The sequence below is a fragment of the Bos javanicus genome, chromosome 8, assembly GCF_032452875.1.
Source record: "Bos javanicus breed banteng chromosome 8, ARS-OSU_banteng_1.0, whole genome shotgun sequence".
NCBI classification, from domain to species: Eukaryota; Metazoa; Chordata; class Mammalia; order Artiodactyla; family Bovidae; genus Bos; species Bos javanicus.
In genome coordinates this window covers 77,645,163-77,663,619 of record NC_083875.1, presented here as the reverse complement: position 1 = coordinate 77,663,619, position 18,457 = coordinate 77,645,163, and the positions used below count along the sequence as shown (strand labels likewise).

The 18,457-nt window shown below is 35.7% G+C and overlaps 1 protein-coding gene across 4 annotated transcripts in view; it reads left to right on the top strand.

Moving 5' to 3' along the window:
• Positions 1 to 18,457, top strand: part of GKAP1 (G kinase anchoring protein 1) — a 91,293-nt gene that overhangs the window by 70,140 nt on the left and 2,696 nt on the right. For all 4 annotated transcript variants that reach the window (XM_061426048.1, XM_061426049.1, XM_061426046.1 and 1 more), the window contains 4 exons: positions 10,333 to 10,434; positions 14,156 to 14,219; positions 17,776 to 17,846; positions 18,351 to 18,428. In XM_061426048.1, coding sequence (XP_061282032.1) covers positions 10,333 to 10,434; positions 14,156 to 14,219; positions 17,776 to 17,846; positions 18,351 to 18,428 — 315 coding nt within the window. The remainder of the gene's footprint in view (positions 1 to 10,332; positions 10,435 to 14,155; positions 14,220 to 17,775; positions 17,847 to 18,350; positions 18,429 to 18,457) is intronic.

Here is an 18,457-nt window from a genome sequence, read left to right as displayed (position 1 = left end):
AGTCTTCTGTTTTACTTCCTCTTAAACTATGAATCTGTTTTTTACCTTCTGTAGACCTCTAGTCTATCAATAACTGTCTTCTCAGCCTGGAGCTTGTAATAAATAATTTGAGTCATGTCCCCATGAACGCTTTCCCTTACTTCCTTGATTTTCTGGCATTCCCTTCATGTCAGTATGCAGCATTTGCTTTCACAGTACTGTCTGCCTTCTCTTATTACAATTTAATTTCTGTCTAACCAGGTATTGCTGGACAATACTCTTTCCCGTTTATATTCTCTTCTGAAAATCAGTGTTGTGTAACTTGCCATATCCTCATTTCTACTTAATGGTGGTTTGATTCATTTTTTTCTGACTTTAATAAATTCCTTCCAGTGGCTATTTCAAATTGAAAAGCCCATTTTCCATCCTTTTACTGTCTTCAGTGGATGTTAGTTTTTTGTTTCTTCTGATAGATTCAGTCATTGAACAAATTAAACACTTACACTGTGTTGTTATATAGGACACACAAATGGAACCAGACTGTTAAGAATTTTTTATTCCAATGCAACAATAATATCACTTTATAAAAATAATATCACTTTATAAAAACACTGTATCACATGAAAATTTATTTTCAGCTTAGTATGGGACATCCTTGCCTGCCCTCAGGTACTTGTGAGCTTCTTCCTTTCTAGCACTGAATTAAATTTGGTGTTTTCCTGAGTTGTCTTGACTGTCAAATTTTGTGTACAATGCAAGCAACCATGTTAACATTTACAGGTAGTGCGTTTGTTTCCTCTTTTTATGTTGATTTTGATTTTCCCCTTTGTGGTTTATATCTTATTCTTTAAGCCATCTCAGATCATTGTAAGAATGATATTAATATACTCGAGCAAGTAATTAGGTGTTTCAGATCTTTATAGAGCAAAATTGGGTACACATAAGTTAAATTATTAATGTTAATGATATTTTAAAGTCAAAGTGACAGTGTAGTAGAAAGAGAATAGTCTCTGAAATCAAACAAGTCTAATAACACAAAATGTAGCACTGCAGCTTGTCAGCTCTGTTACGTTGGAATGAAATTACCTGCCTTTCGTGCACTGTTATTATGAAAGTTGGCAATCATGGTGTAAAATATTAGAGCATTTGTACACAACATGTGTTTAATAGATCATTGTTTTTGTACAAGGTAGGAAAAGTGGAAAGTCCAAAAAAAGGTAATTCATAGGAATAGAGATGAGAGATGGCTTTCTTAGGAGAAAATAATTTTTGAATTGGAATTTAAAGGACAGTAGAATTTGAACATGTGGAGGTGAGGGAGGAGAAGCTGGAATGCCATGAGTAAAAGGATGGAGGCAGTAAAGTATAAACCAGTTTAAGACAAGATTCATTGAGGAGTGTAGTATAAGTTTGACACAGTGGGTTTGGAAGGATTGTGGAGGACTTAAAAGCCTGATTTAAGATTAAGTCAGGAGATAGAAAAGAATTTTTTAAAGTTTTTGATCAGAAGACAAAGTTCTACATGGTAATATTAATTTCACTGCAGTGCCTAGGAATAACTGAAGGAAGGTGAAGACTAGTGATGGAAATCAGACAATAGGCAGTATGGTGAGGATGTAGAAGAGCAAGAAGAGATTACTAGTAGTAATGTCACTTGGTGTAGCCATTTTGGAGAACAATGTGGCATTAACTTTTACAGTTGAAGATGATGGGTGGACTGTGTGTTCTAGAAATTCTGCCTTAGATTAAACCCTGGAGACATCTTCAAGAAGAATGATTCAAGCTCAGTTGTTTGTGACAACAAAGTCAGTAGAAGAAATGAATGAATTGTAGCAATACATAACAACATGGATGAATACTAAAAACATAATCTTTAATGAAATAAGTCACCAAATAGTAATAGTTTGATGCAGTTTATATAAATTTCAAAAAATAGAAAGTTTAACTGATTGCTCAGGGATACATCTGTATGTTGTAAAAGACTATTAATAATGAAGAGAGTGACAAACACAAATTCATAATAGTGGATATTCTCAGCAGTGGGGGAAAAGGATACTACTGGGGAGAGAAATGTGGGGATGCCAAAATATTGGTAATGTTCACATAATCTGCATATTGGTTTATTTTTCTTTTTACTCGCCATGTCAATTTATATATTCTTTTGCACATGTAAATTTTTTCATAAGTAAAAAAGTTGAGTATTTTGTCATGTCATTCAGTGTAGTGGGGGAAAAAGGAATATTGAGGCCATTAAAAAATACTCTCTTTTTATCTACCTCCATCCTCTCCTCCTCACACTCCTTTTTCAGGGAAAACCTTTTTGCAAATGTTAAAATCATTTTAAACTGTGTATTAGTGTACCAGAAATTTTTAAAGGTGAAAAATACATCCACGCTAATTCAATCAGTCTTTAACATTTGGTTTCATTTTTGTATAGTACTTTTCCAGGGAAACACTACATGCTTAGGTATTTTAAAAATCACTAACAATAAGGAATATAGTTTTTGTAGCCCCTTTTCTAAACTGTAGTTATATTCTGTCAAGTCAACATTTTGTAATTGTTCATTACTCAGTATTTTTTTAAACTATTTTCTGTAAGTTTTTTTTAAGGTTTATTGTTTTATTTATTTTGGCTCTGCTGGGTCTTTGTTACTGCGCACATGGGCTTTCTCTAGTTGGAATGAGCAGGGGTTACTCTTTGTAACCCCTATGGTGTGCAGGCTTCTCATTTTGGTGGCTTTTCTTCTGCAGGGCACAGGCTTTAGGTACTTGGGCTTGGTAGTTGTACCAAGGACCTAGGGCACAGGCTCAATAGTTATGGTACACTGGTTTAGTTGTTCCAAGGCATATGAGATCTTCCCAGACCAGGGATCAAACGCATGTGCCCTGCATTGGCAGGCAGATTCTTAATCACTGGACCACCAGGGAAGCCCTGTTACTGTATTATTGAACATCTAGGTTGTTTAGAACTGGTCACCTGGTATTCATCTATTTACTTTTTTGATGAATTTGTCCTCGGAGTAAATACATTCTTAAAAATAGTTGCATCAAAGCGTGTAAACACCTGTATTGCTCTTGATATGTATCAACATTGTCTTCTGGCAGCAGGATGTGAAGTTACTAACTTCTCCACAGCTTCACCGTGTGTGTTTGTGTGCGCGCGTGTATGTGTGCACACATGCATGCGTGCTGAGTGACTTCAGTCATGTCCAACTTTGCGACGCCATGGACTGTAGCCCATCAGGCTCCTCTGTCCATGGGATTCTCCAGGCAAGAATACTCAAGTGGGTAGCCAATCCCTTCTCCAGGGGATCTCCCCGACCCAGGGATCGAACCCAGGTCTCCTGCATTGCAGGTGGGCTCTTTACCATCTGAGCCACCGGGGAAGCCCACAGCTTCACTGGCCTTCCCTCTCAATGGTCTTTAGGGCTCTGTTTTATTAACTGCCTTTGTAGCGTATTTCACTCTGTTGTTCTATGAATACCTTAGCCTCACTATGCTGAAACTTGAGGTCATCATTTACTTTCCAAACCAAGCATTCAACTTGACCTCATCATTTCTGTTTGGGGTTTTGTCATTTTATCCAGATATTCTGACTGTGAATCTCCCTTTTCACTTTTCTGTTTCTCAAAGTTTGGGAATTTTTAATCTCTGAAATAGTTCTCAGATATATCTTCTCTTCCACTTTAACATTTCTCTAATTTAGAATCTCGTTATCTCTTACTGGTATTATTTCAGTAACCTAATAAGACTTCCTGCCTCCTGCCTTCTAATTCTAGGTAATTTATCTTATACACTGTTAATAGATGACTTTTTAAAGAGTAAGACTTCCATCCTGCCACACCATGTCCTTAAGCTTCAGTGTCTGTTGAATCATTTACTAAAGCCCTCAAGCTTTTCAAATGAAGAGTCCCAATCCATTTAACCAGTCCTAAAATAAATTTAGTAGGTTGCTACCAGCACTCTCAAAAAAAAGTCATCAGCATACATGACATCTTTTCATATTTTATGAAATTTGTTCCAGTGTACATATGTTTATATACATAAATACAAATATGTATACATACACTGACATGTTTATGTATTGAGTCATGATGTAAAACATTCCTTAACGTGGATCACTGTCAAACAAGTTTGAAAGCATTGTTCTACAGTGTAGCTTCAGCCTAAATAACTTTAGTCATACTCTTTCCAGTTTTTTCTTCTAGCCAGACCAGAGCACTCCTGTCACAATGTTAAATCTTTCCCAGCTTTGCTCAAAGTTCATTTCACATGTCATCTACCCTGATGCTTTCTCACATTTCCCTGTTCCAGCCCCAAACACAGAAAACCTGGATATGATCTTTCCTTTTTTCTCTATACCCTATAGCATTTTGGTTTTCTTATGGCACATTTCACACAGCACATTTTTATTTGTTGTTTGTAGACTACAGATCCCTTGTGGACATAGATTTATACACCTTTTTATTTTCATTTTAGTATAATCTACTTAGAAGATAATTTTAAATTTTAATGAAATATAACATTTCATAAAAAATGAGTGTACCTTATAACAGTAAGATTTTCTGTTTTAAAAACTGCCAATTGTTGTAAAAATTCTAGAAATAACTGCTAAGTTAAGAACTTATAATGCAAAAATAAATATTTGAGGGCTTAATATATATTTGCTAGATATTAAGTACTTAAATTTATTATTTCATCTAATTCTCACAATTAACTGTGAAGATAACAGGTATCTTTATGATCGCCAGTTTGCAGATACAGCAGGAGAAAAACTGACCCTAATCTCATTCAATTTAAGTCTGAATTTGGCAATAAGGAGTTCATGATCTGAGCCACAGTTAGCTCCCGGTCTTGTTTTTGCTGACTGTATAGAGCTTCTCCATCTTTGGCTGCAAAGAATATAATCAATCTGATTTCGGTGTTGACCATCTGGTGATGTCCATGTGTAGAGTCTTCTCTTGTGTTGTTGAAAGAGGGTGTTTGCTATGACCAGTGCATTCTTTCGGCAAAACTCTATTAGCCTTTGCCCTGCTTCATTCTGTATTCCAAGGCCAAATTTGCCTGTTACCCCAGGTATTTCTTGACTTCCTACTTTTGCATTCCAGTCCCCTATAATGAAAAGGACATCTTTTTTGGGTGTTAGTTCTAAAAGGTCTTGTAGGTCTTCATAGAACCATTCAACTTCAGCTTCTTCAGCATTACTGGTTGGGGAATAGACTTGGATTACTGTGATATTGAATGGTTTGCCTTGGAAACAGAGATTATTCTGTCGTTTTTGAGATTGCATCCAAGTACTGCATTTCACACTCTTCTGTTGACCATGATGGCTACTCCGTTTCTTCTAAGGGATTCCTGCCCACAGTAGTAGATATAATGGTCATCTGAGTTAAATTCACCCATTCCAGTCCATTTTAGTTTGCTGATTCCTAGAATGTCAACATTCACTCTCCATCTCCTGTTTGACCACTTCCAATTTGCCTTGATTCATGGACCTAACATTCCAGGTTCCTATGCAATATTGTTCTTTACAGCATCAGACCTTGCTTCTATCACCAGTCACATCCACAACTGGGTATTGTTTTTGCTTTGGCTCCATCCCTTCATTCTTTCTGGAGTTATTTCTCCACTGATCTCCTGTAGCATATTGGGCACCTGCTAACCTGGGAATTCCTCTTTCAGTATCTTGTCATTTTGCCTTTTCATACTGTTCATGGGGTTCTCAAGGCAAGAACACTGAAGTGGTTTGCCATTCCCTTCTTCAGTGGACCACATTCTGTTAGACCTCTCCACCATGACCTGTCTGCCGGAGCCAGCCGGCAAAGTCGATCAGGTCCCGAGAACGTGCACGGCGGGGCTAAGAAAGAAACTAAAGCAAGAGACTACAAAGATGGGGTCGAGAGGTTCAGACATGTCACCACGAAGGGACGCAGTCTGACACCAACTTTATTCAACATCTCATATTTATACAGAAAAGCGTGAGAAAGACAAGACAGTTGACATTTTTTCTTCGTTGGCCTATACATCTTACAAACAGTCACAAGAAATCTTGAGAGCATGGGAATGGCTCCCTGTTATTACTTCTTACACCAGATAACATTTCTCTGTGCGTGAGAAGTTTGCACAGAACTCCAGGTGCCTGTAGTAAATATGCGCCTAATCTCTGGGGTGGCGGGACAGAGAGCTATGTTTGCAAGCAAACCCTCAAGGACTGAGGCAGCTCCCAGAGCTGTGTCCTTCGGACAAAGGACCCCGTTCTCACGGGCAGCTCCCCGCACCTGTCCATCTTGGGTGGCCCCACAGGGCATGGCTTAGTTTTACTGAGTTAGACCAGGCATGGTCCGTGTGATTAGATTGACTAGTTTTCTGATTATGGTTTCAGTGTGTCTGCCTTGCATCAGATGTCCTCTTGCATTCAGGTATGACCTAAATCAAATCCCTTATGATTATACAGTGGAAGTGAGAAATAGATTTAAGGGACTAGATCTGATAGATAGAGTGCTTGATAAACTATGGACCGAGGCTTGTGACATTGTACAGGAGACAGGGATCAAGACCATCCCCATGGAAAAGAAATGCAAAAAAGCAAAATGGCTGTCTGGGGAGAAAGAGAAGCAAAAAGCAAAGGAAAAAAGGAAAGATATAAGCATCTGAATGCAGAGTTCCAAAGAATAACAAGAAAAGAAAGCCTTCCTCAGCGATCAGTGCAAAGAAATAGAGGAAAACAACAGAATGGGAAAGACTAGAGATCTCTTCAAGAAAATTAGAGATACCAAGGGAACATTTCATGCAAAGATGGGCTCAATAAAGGACAGAAATGGTATGGACCCAACAGAAGCAGAAGATATTAAGAAGAGGTAGCAAGAATACACAGAAGAACTGTACAAAAAAGATCTTCACGACCCAGATAATCACGATGGTGTGATCACTGACCTAGAGCCAGACATCCTGGAATGTGAAGTCAAGTGGGCCTTAGAAAACATCACTACGAACAAAGCTAGTGGAGGTGACGGAATTCCAGTTGAGCTATTTCCAATCCTAAAAGATGATGCTGTGAAAGTGCTGCACTCGATATGCCAGCAAATTTGGAAAACTCAGCAGAGGCCACAGGACTGGAAAAGGTCAGTTTTCATTCCAATCCCAAAGAAAGGCAATGCCAAAGAATGCTCAAACTACTGCACAATTGCACTCATCTCACACACTAGCAAAGTAATGCTCAAAATTCTCCAAGCCAGGCTTCAGCAGTATGTGAACTGTTGAACTTCCAGATGTTCAAGCTGGTTTTAGAAAAGGCAGAGGAACCAGAGATCAAATTGGCAACATCCGCTGGATCATCGAAAACGCAAGAGAGTTCCAGAAAAACATGTATTTCTGCTTTATTGACTATGCCAAAGCCTTTGATTGTGTGGATCACAATAAACTTTGGAAAATTCTGAAAGAGATGGGAATACCAGACCACCTGACCTGCCTCTTGAGAAATCTGTATGCAGGTCAGGAAGCAACAGTTAGAACTGGACATGAAACAACAGACTGATTCTAAATAACAAAAGGAGTACGTCAAGGCACCATACTCTGCTTATTTAACTTAGATGCAGAGTACATATGAGAAACACTGGGCTGGATGAAGCACAAGCTGGAATCAAGATTGCTGGGAGAAATATCAATAACCTCAGATATGCAGATGATACCACCCTTATGGCAGAAAGTGAAGAACTAAAAAGCCTCTTGATGAAAGTGAAAGAGGAGAATGAAAGAGTTGGCTTAAAGCTCAACATTCAGAAAACGAAGATCATGGCATCCGGTCCCATCGCTTCATGTAAAACAGATAGGGAAACAGCGGCTGACTTTATTTTTGGGGGGCTCCAAAATCACTGCAGATGGTGATTGCAGCCATGAAATTAAAAGACACTTACTTCTTGGAAGGAAAGTTATGACCAACCTAGGCAGCATATTGAAAAGCAGAGACATTACTTTGTCAACGAAGGTCTATCTAGTCAAGGCTATGGTTTTTCCAGTGGTCATGTATGGATATGAGAGTTGGACTATAAAGAAAGCTGAGCGCCGAAGAATTGATGCTTCTGAACTGTGGTGTTGGAGAAGACTCTTGAGAGTCCCTTGGACTGCAAGGAGATCCATCCTGTCCATCCTAAAGGAGATCAGTCCATCCTAAAGGAGATCAGTCCTGGATGTTCATTGGAAGGACTGATGTTGAAGCTGAAACTCCCATACTTTGGCCACCTGATGTGAAGAGCTGACTCGTTTAAGAAGACCCTGATGCTGGGAAAGATTGAGGGCAGAAGGAGAAGGGGACAACAAAGAAGAAGGTTGTTGGATGGCATCACCGACTCAATGGACATGGGTTTGGGTGAACTCTGGGAGTTGGTGATGGACAGGGAGGCCTAGCGTGCTGTGGTTCATGGGATCTCTAAGAGTCAGACACGACTGAGTGACTGGACTAAACTGGTGGCTCAGTGGTAAAGAATCCACCTGCAATGCAGAAAACATGGGTTTGATCCCTGAGTCAGGAAGATTCCTTGGAGAGGAAAGTGACAATGCACACCAGTATTCTTACCTGGGAAATCCCATGGACAGAGGTGCCTGGTGTGTACAGTTCATGGGTGCACAGAAGAGTAGGACACTACTTCACAACTAAATAACAAAACATAATTTTTGGTGATTTCCACCCTTATTGTTGGGCATTTAAATTTATTTCCATTTTTTTGTTGTAATCTTCCGTGAACACTTTCATAGATACTCCCCCCTCACTTACCTATTTAGATGAATTCCTAGAAGTAAGATTCCTGGGCCTCGCTTATCTATTTAGATAAATTCCTAGAAATGAGTTTCCTGGGCCATTATAATAGTATGTATATTGCTAATTTTGATCCAAATTTTTTTTCTAAAATCATATACTGTCATCTTTTTCTCTAGGCTTCAGCTATGCTTGCCTCTCTACTAGCCTTCAAACGCTCTAGCTCTTTTCTGCCTCAGGGCCTTTGTATTAATACATGCTCTTCTTTCTACCCAGAAGGCTCTTACCTCCCTCCACTTTTTACTTAGGCAGTTCCAACCCAGTCACTCTAGGTTCATCTTACAAGTGTCAGGACCTCAGAGAAAGCTTCTCTGATCCACTAGGGAATAACCCACATTATTTCCTACTGTTTCTTTTCGTCATTGCTTAAACCCCATTTCTAATTGCAGCGTTTCAAAATGTAATATCTGCCTTCTCCACCAGACAAATCCCATGAGGGCAAGAATCTTTTCAGTTCTGTTCACTGTTGTATACCCAGCACCTAGCAGCTAGGTGCTCAATGAGCATTTTGTTTTAATTTATTTATTTTTTACAGAATCAGTGAGTATTTTTGGAATAAAATTATGTTGCCATGTTACTCATTAGATAAAGAGAACCAATATATATTCTTATGAAGTATGACTTTTGGTTTTTTTTTTTTTTTTTTGCATTTAAGATGGCAGGGATTTAATTTGATTTTTCCCAGTTAGCCATTTGTCCCATATCCTGCCATTATTCTGTAATTCAGTCTTTTCTCACTTTAAAATATAGTTATAATAAATTCTTAAACCTCTTTCTGGACTTGCTTTTCGGGTACATTGCTTTGTCAACCTAGGTACCATGACATGCTATTTTAATCATTTTTGCTATATAATATATAATTACTTGATAGGCAGATTCTACTGCATTAACTTTTGTTTCTATCCTGTGTTCTCTCAGATAAAATTTTGACTATCTTGCTAAGTTCCAAAGAAGAAAACTCTATTGAAATTGTGTTGAATGTACAAACTAATATTTAGTATTGCCATCTACAAACATGCTTTGTTCTATCTTTTTCAATATTTTATCATTCATTGATCCTGAAAATTACTAAATTTTATTCTTTGGGATTTTTTTTTATTGCTGTCAGGATAAAATGTTTTTTTCTTATATGTGTTAATTGATGATATAGTAAAAAAACTAATTTGGGGTTTTGTATTGTTATTTGTTTTTTACTTTTCTCATAAGTTTTCAGTTCTTTTAGGTTTTTAAGATAAACTAATAACAACTTGTCACAAACCACTTTTAGTATGTTTATTCCAGGATGGAAATATCTCAAAGCTCTCATATTGTTCTAGGTTACATTTGTAGTTTGAGATTAGGCATAAATATCTTATTTGCTTGTACTGTCCACAGTTACAGTTGTAAAATTGAGTACAAGTTGAAATGTAGTTAACAGTTTAGGTTGCTTTAGAAAATGAATTAAAATTGGGATTTTTTCCTCTTAAACCTTTAGTAAAGGATATTGTAAATCAGACATGACAAAACTGTCTTATTTCTAAAATGGTGTTTTCCCTGTTTAGGAAGTAGTTCTAAAAGATGGAAGAATTGAAAGATTAAAGTTGGAACTTGAACGAAAAGATGCTGAAATCCAGAAGCTGAAAAATGTGATTGCTCAGTGGGAGGTTTGTATATATTTAGCATTGTAAACTAAAAAATTCTATAAATTTGTACATTTTCTGTTTTTATTATATGCAAATATATTTAATGTTTGATAGAAACAATATCTGCTATTTAGGTTTCTAGCTCATTGATTATATATAATCTGAATGATAATGTATTTTTATCATAGTAAAATAGGTATAACATTAAATTTGCCATTTTGACCATTTTTAACCGTATAATTCAGTGGCATTAAGTGTTGTATAACCATCACCACTATCTGTTTCCAGAACGTTTTCATCATCCCAAACAGAAACTCTGTACCCATTGAACTCCCTATTTTTCCTTGTACTGCAGTCCTTGACCTCTAATCTCTGTGACTTTGCCTGTTCTAGGTACTTCATATAAGTGGAATCATATGATATTTGTCCTTTTGTAGTCTGACTTACTTCACTTGCCATGTTTTCAACATGTATATCCATGTTATAGCATATATCAGAACTTCATTCCTTTTTATGGCTGAGTAATACTTCACTGTGTGTTTATACCACTCTTTTTCATTCATCTGTTGATGGACACTCATATTGTTTCTACCTTTTGGCTATTGTGAATAATGTAGCCATGAACATTGATGTCAAGTATCTGAGTCCTTGCTTTCCTTTCTTTTGGTATATACATAAGAGTGGAATTGTTGGATCATATGGTAATTCTGTGTTTAACTTTTAAAAAAAATTTTAATGTTTTTAATTGGATTATAATTGCTTTACAATGTTGCATTAGTTTCTACTGTACAACAACGTGAATCAGCTATATGTGTACATACATACCCTCCCTCTTGAGCATGCCCCCATTCCACCCTTCTTGGTCATCACAGAGCACCAAGCTGTGCTCCCTATGCTAAGTAACAGCTTCCCACTAGCTATCTGTTTTACACAAGATAGTGTATATAATGTCAGTGCTACTGTCTCAACTCATGTGGTAATTCTGTTTAACTTTTTAAGGAACCATCAGACTTTCCATAGCAGTTGCACCATGTTGCTTTCCCCCCAGCAATGCATAAGGTTACCAGTTTCTTCATATCCTCACCAACACATGTTATTTATACAGTTTATTTTAACCACAGAACTATTACTCTTCTCCTTTCTCAGGCTTTAAAAAAAATTTATTCATCTCAGGTAGCATTCTTTTTTTGAACTAATATTGATTCACTCAACGATTATTTTTTGAATGCCTGTAATATGCCAACTGCTTTTCTGGGTCCTGTATGAAGAAAAATATGTCAGGTTCCAGCTCTGAAGGTTCTTACATTTCCCTTCCTCTTGTACTTGTGCCTTTAAGAATCATCCCTGTTAAAAACCCTCCTGAACTTCAACCACTTCTCCCTTTTCTTGTCATTTATATTTTATTTTGCTTTTGTTGAACACTTACCATGAGTTAGACACAGTGAATGCAAAGGTGAATTAGTAAGAAGGTCATACTCTAATGGAGAAGATAAATCATGTAAATAATTGCGGTACAATGTAGAATTTGTGACAGATTTGACAGAGGGTTCTAGAAACAGGAATAAATCTGTTGCTATTGAAAATTGCTAAGGATTTCATCCAAAAAAAAAAAGATAGTTTTCCCACATTGAACAGTGCGTACAAAGGGAAGAGAATGGGAGGAAATGCATTGTTGCTGACATTTAGAGAAATGGGAAGCTGTAGGAGAGATTAGAGATGTTAGTTGAGGTGAGAATATGAAGGTATTTGCATTTTAGACAAGGAGAGGGCAGTAAAGGTTTTAGAAAGAAAGTGACCTGAGAGTTGTTTAGTGGAAGGTAATGCACATAGCTGAGGCCTGGAATGAAGACAAATCTGGTAACATAATTAACAGGTATTGAATGTTAAGAGGAAGAACACGTTTTTAACTGGTTTGGGAAATGGGAACTAACAGATGGTATTTAGACATGTTGAATTTGAAATGGCTGTGGATGTGGGCGTAGATGTTCAGGATGTTGAACATCTGTGTTGGACACTGTGGAGTCACAACATATATGTATTTGTGTTCTCTTTATCATGAAGTTAAAAGTACTAATGAGGACACTATATTCCATGTGTTCTTTGTTATAAATTGCATAGTACCAGGATTTTATACTTTAAGGTTTTCATGGACATTAATACATTTCCTGTTCAGGATTATATATGCAAAACTATGTTATTTTTATGAGCAGTATAAAGAATTTTCACGGGTAATTTTGATCATTTACAATCTTTCCTTTATGAACTGGCTTTAGACCTTGACGAGTAACTAAAGATATGCCTCCCTATATACACTGATCTGAACCTTGGACAAAGGCTTGAGCTCAAGAAACAGTTTGATGAGATATTAATGTTGATTGAAGCCCTGAGAGTGAGAATTTCATAATGGATACAGTTCTATATTCCCAGTAGATATATTTCTATATTCATAATGAGTATAGTTGTAATTGATTGTATATGTTTTCCCCTTCATATTTTGGTGTTTCCAGTGGACTTATCTCCCTCCTTCATTTCCTAGCTTCTCAAAAGTCCAAAAGTCCTACTACCTTTTATGTTCACTATGCTTGCTTCTTCCATTCAGTGTATTGTCTGCAGTATCACTGAATAACATTATTGCTTTATCCTCACCAATTTACTGGACATAGTATTTAGTAAAAGTCATCTGCTGGACTTAATTTAAAATACATCAAGTTTGTTTTATAAGGAAGATTTTTGAATCTGGTAACTTCTGTATATATCTGTGTACCTGTTGAGAGAAGAAATGACAAGTTTCTTATATTAATCTATTTTCTTTTACCTCCTCTATTTCTATAATTATTAAATATATTATTTTCTCTAATGTATTAATTTATTAAATATAAATAGTTCAGTGTGTGCTTTATGTTGAATAAAGGTACTATAGGGGGAAAATTCTCTGGAATCTGATGTTAATGTGGGAATACAATTCCTAAATTGTTTATAATGTATAATTGTGTCATTTGTGTAGTTTGAAAAGAAATTAAGCCATTTTTTAAAAGTTGAAAATAACTGAAAAATATTTCAGTAGATTACTCATTTCAGCCAAAAATTATTTTAACAGTATTTAGTTAATGAAATAACAAAAGATTAGTAAAGCCTTAACTGATCAAATATAGAACTGTACTGTACAGTAACCACTGCACATGGTATAAAATTAATATGCTACATGAATTTTAAACAAAATAAAAATTTTAATTTGTATAAGTAAAGGTTAAATAAATTGAAATTTTAATTTAATAAAACTAAAAACAAGTAAAAGTCATTTTCTCAGTAACACTGGCTACGTTTCTAGTAGTTAGTAGTCACATATTGAACAGTAGCAGTTATAGAAAAGATACAGAGAGTTCTAGTATAGTACTGTATAGAACTGTGCATCGTTTTTATTTTTGTTTTCATGTAATTATTTGAATTGTATAAGGATTTTATTCAAGGAGGAAAAGTGACTCTTCAGAAAAATTTAGTTTTATTCTCTTTTCTCCACTTTTATCCTACTCTATTTATTCAGTCACCTATAATGTTGATATATATATTATTATACCAGGGATTTAAATAATATTTCTGAGTACATTTTCCTTCATCTTGTTTCTTTCAGAAGTAATTTATGTCTTTGAGCAAGTCTAGGATTCATAGCTCCATGAATTGGTAGTAAGGCATTTATCACATCATATACTTTTTAAAAAATTAAATCTTTTTATTTGATTATTAGGCAAAGTATAAAGAAGTAAAGGCAAGAAATGCACAGTTATTGAAAATGCTTCAGGAAGGTGAAAGTAAGTGATTTCTCTTTTTAGAATTAATCTTAAAAATATTTGAAGATAACTTGCCAAGATGTATGATTTATTAACTCAACAAAATAAAAAGGTTTCCCAAAATGGTATAAACTGGATTGTTTTTGATAATTTTATGATTACAAGTCTCTCTTACAGCACCTTAGTATTACACAAGTTTACAACTATTGAGGTAAGAAACTCTTGGAATTTCAATTCTTATAAATTATTGGACTACATTTAGAGGGAAAACAGGAATAACATTTTCTTAAGATTCTATTTATTAATAGAGAAAGCCTATCATCATTTCAGCTTTTCCTTCTCCCCTGTCTCTCTGCCCCCACTCTTCATCCTTTTGTGGCCACTCTAAACTTTTGGCTATAGATCACCAGTAGGAAGCCAAGGAACTCAATCAAAAATGACTAGAGATAATAACATTAGTAAAGTTGATGTTATATGAAACTCCCCACATCAGCTGCATTTCTGAATATGTATACCAGATGGCATTGATCTTGAAAGCTCTGTGAAAAATTTACATTAAGAACAAGTGTGTATTAAATTTGTAAAAGAAAATGATGAACCATATAAGACATAAAGACATGAATAGATGAGAAAATCTTTTATATAGATGAAATTAAGTATAACAGTTTCCCTTGTTTACAAATGTTAATGAAATCCCAAATATAGCTCCTGTGAGTACTGTATAGCACTTAAGAAATTAAGAATTTATGAAGCACACCTTAAAAGATAGGTAAACAAGGTACCTAAAATTGTTTCAGATATGAAGATACTGGGAGTGGAATTGTCCAACCAAAATTTAAACTATATTAAATAGCAGTTATTAAAACAATATGAGTAAAAACCAGAAATCCTGTCCAATTGAATAGAATCAGTTCAGTTCAGTTGCTCAGTCGTGTCCAACTCTTTGCGACCCCATGAATCGCAGCACACCAGGCCTCCCTGTCCATCACCAACTCCTGGAGTTCACTCAAACTCACGTCCATCGCGTCGGTGATGCCATCCAGCCATCTCATCCTCTGTCGTCCCCTTCTCCTCCTGCCCCCAATCCCTCCCAGTATCAGAGTCTTTTCCATTGAGTCAGCCCTTCACATGAGGTGGCCAAAGTATTGGAGTTTCAGCTTTAGCATCATTCCTTCCAAAGAACACCCAGGACTGATCTCCTTTAGGATGGACTGGTTGGATCTCCTTGCAGTCCAAGGGACTCTCAAGAGTCTTCTCCAACACCACAGTTTAAAAGCATCAATTCTTCGGCGCTCAGCCTTCTTCACAGTCCAACTCTCACATCCATACATGACCACTGGAAAAACCATAGCCTTTACTAGACAGACCTTTGTTGGCAAAGTAATATCTCTGCTTTTCAGTATGCTATCTAGGTTGGTCATAACTTTTCTTCCAAGGAGTAAGCGTCTTTTAATTTCATTGCTACGGTCACCATCTGCAGTGATTTTGGAGCCCCAAAAAATAAAGTCTGACACTGTTTCCCCATCTATTTCCCATGAATTGAATAGTCTTAAAGTAGAGTCAAACATTTTTTATAATTTTACTATTTTTATAATGTAACTTAACTGTTACACAGCTTAACTGTGATAAAATAGAAGTTAAATAATAATGGGAAATGACATTATTTGAACAGTTATCAACATCCTGAGATGAATTTAAATTTATGCATGTCACTGAGCTCCATGTGGATCATTTAATGAATAACGTTATGAATATAAAATAATGTTTACAAGAGACATTTCTAATTGAAGAAATTAAGGATATCATTGAATACTGGATGTATGATTTTTAAATATGTAAAAATAAAGTAATATTCCTTAGGGAAAAAGTTGTGAAAAATGAGAAGGTTAACTGATAAAAACTTATTCTCAAAAATAGACTAAAATGGCTACCATAGTAATACTGGTGTCCATACTCCATACTGTAAGTCATCCAAGTAGAATAATTTTATATAGAACTACTACATGAAAAATACAGTATATTAGAGTATACAGACATTAGCATTTATAATATAAATATAAATATAAATATAAATATAGTCAGTTCTATTATAATACAATATGTGTTCCTAAAAATCAGTAACCTTTACGAAATCATACAGTTAAAGACCACAAAATTTATAGAGAAAATGGAATTAGCATACAACATTTAAAGGTTTCGTTGGTGACACATGAAAAAAATTGCGAACTTAATTAAAAAGGTAACAGTTTTATTCATGTTAAAATGGTTAAACACATAAATACTATAATAAATATGGTACTTTACTTTGAAGACACCCTAAAGTTTGCTGTAGAAGTTGGTTTCAGAAGGGTTGCAGCTTGTGTTTGTTACTATTAAGTGATGTAATGATGGAAAGTAGGTGTGGTTCTTGACATAGTGAACTGAAATAGCTGGTAGTTAATTTCAGGTGTGTGCATGGCTGCAGTTTTCTGTGTTCATGGAATTGTGCTTAAAACAAGTATACAGTTCATGTTGTTCTCTGATGTATCAGTCTCTTTGAAACACAAAACAGCATTACAGAAAAACTGTAGTTAATATATGACATGATTGTTAAAAATCACTTATTTCTCAATGAGTATGCTTAATTCTGAGGATGAAGGAGTAGAAAGTGTAATTTGTAAAAGTTCCCAGTTTGAGTTTTGAGAGACTGTGATTTGTTTCTTAACACAGCATCTCACCTTAGTGCATATCAAACTGGGAAAAATTTGAATGACAGTGTTACATTGGAAGAGCTGTGGTGATAGAGATTTCTTGCTTTCCTAAAGAGGGAAAAACCTTTAGACAAGTGAATAGTTCTGAAACTATAGATATTACATGATTGACTGTGCTCATATGAGCTACATTTATTTGATAGTGCTTTAATGGTATGAATTGGGTGGTGGCTCAGAGGTTAAAGTGCCTGCAATGCGGGAGACCCGGGTTCAGTCTTTGGGTTAGGAAGATCCCCCTGGAGAAGGAAATGGCAATCCACTCCAGTATTCTTGCCTGGAGAATCCCATGGACGGAGGAGCCTGGTAGCCTACAGTCCACGGGGTCACAAAGAGTTGGACACGACTGAGCAACTTTACTCACTTCACTTTAATGGTATGAAAAGTCAGATGGAAATAATTTTTGTGGGCCTTAGAGTATGCACAATTGACAATTTTAACAACAACAACAAAAAACAAAGTATGTTGTTTTTAAGTTTGACTAGTCTAGGTATTTAAAAGTTTTTTTCTCTATGTGAAATGTTTTATTTACTCCGTCCTTATCCTTTTAGTATAGATGGAAAAAATCAATCTTTTATCATATCTGCACAATTAATATTTTACCACCACAGAAAATGTAAATTTTCCAATGAAAACTGCTGTGGTGATAATAATGATCAGAATTTACCAGTGGAAATAAAGAGGTATATATAGGTTCAGGAATACAGTCATTAAGTATGAGGACAATTTAATCTTTGGCTGACTGCACTGCTATCTTGGTTCACCGAAAGTATTATTAAAGTATCTGAGTGATTGGAAAGATTATACTGCTGTTTTTCCTTTTTTGTCAGTGAAAGATAAAGCAGAAATACTTCTGCAAGTTGATGAATCACAAAGTATCAAGAATGAGCTAACAATACAGGTAAGGAAAACTATTTATTCTTTTGTCCTGAATTCGGAAACTTGACTAAACAAAAATACAGCCCTTCAGCACTGCAAAAAAATGTTTTAAACCATACTTCATTATCACTGTGCCATGCTGTAACAAATGAATGAAGATTCTGTTTACTGTGCTAAGAGAGGTGTATGTGTCCTAAAGAATAGGGGAAGATAAGGTTGTATTTTAGTTGATGTGGACTATGAATATAGACATAGAAAGGGCAGATAGAATTTACCATGTTCATATACTTGATTTTCTCCCCTTCCCATCCTTATCCTGTGGTCTTGTCTTAGAACAGTGAACTGGTCCTGCCTATCTTTATAATATACAGCTGAGCAAAATGCCTAATTGAAGTTGTATGTGGGGAGACAGGTTCTCTTCTGATACTCATTAATCTAGTAATCAAAAACCATCATTGCGAGTAAGTGTTAAGAAATAAAGAGTATTGATCAAAAAAGTCTCTTTTAATTGAATATTTGGTTATAGGTAACTTCACTTCATGCTGCATTAGAACAAGAAAGATCTAAAGTGAAAGTGTTACAAGCAGAATTAGCCAAATATCAGGTATGCTTTTATAAGTGTTTTCATCACAA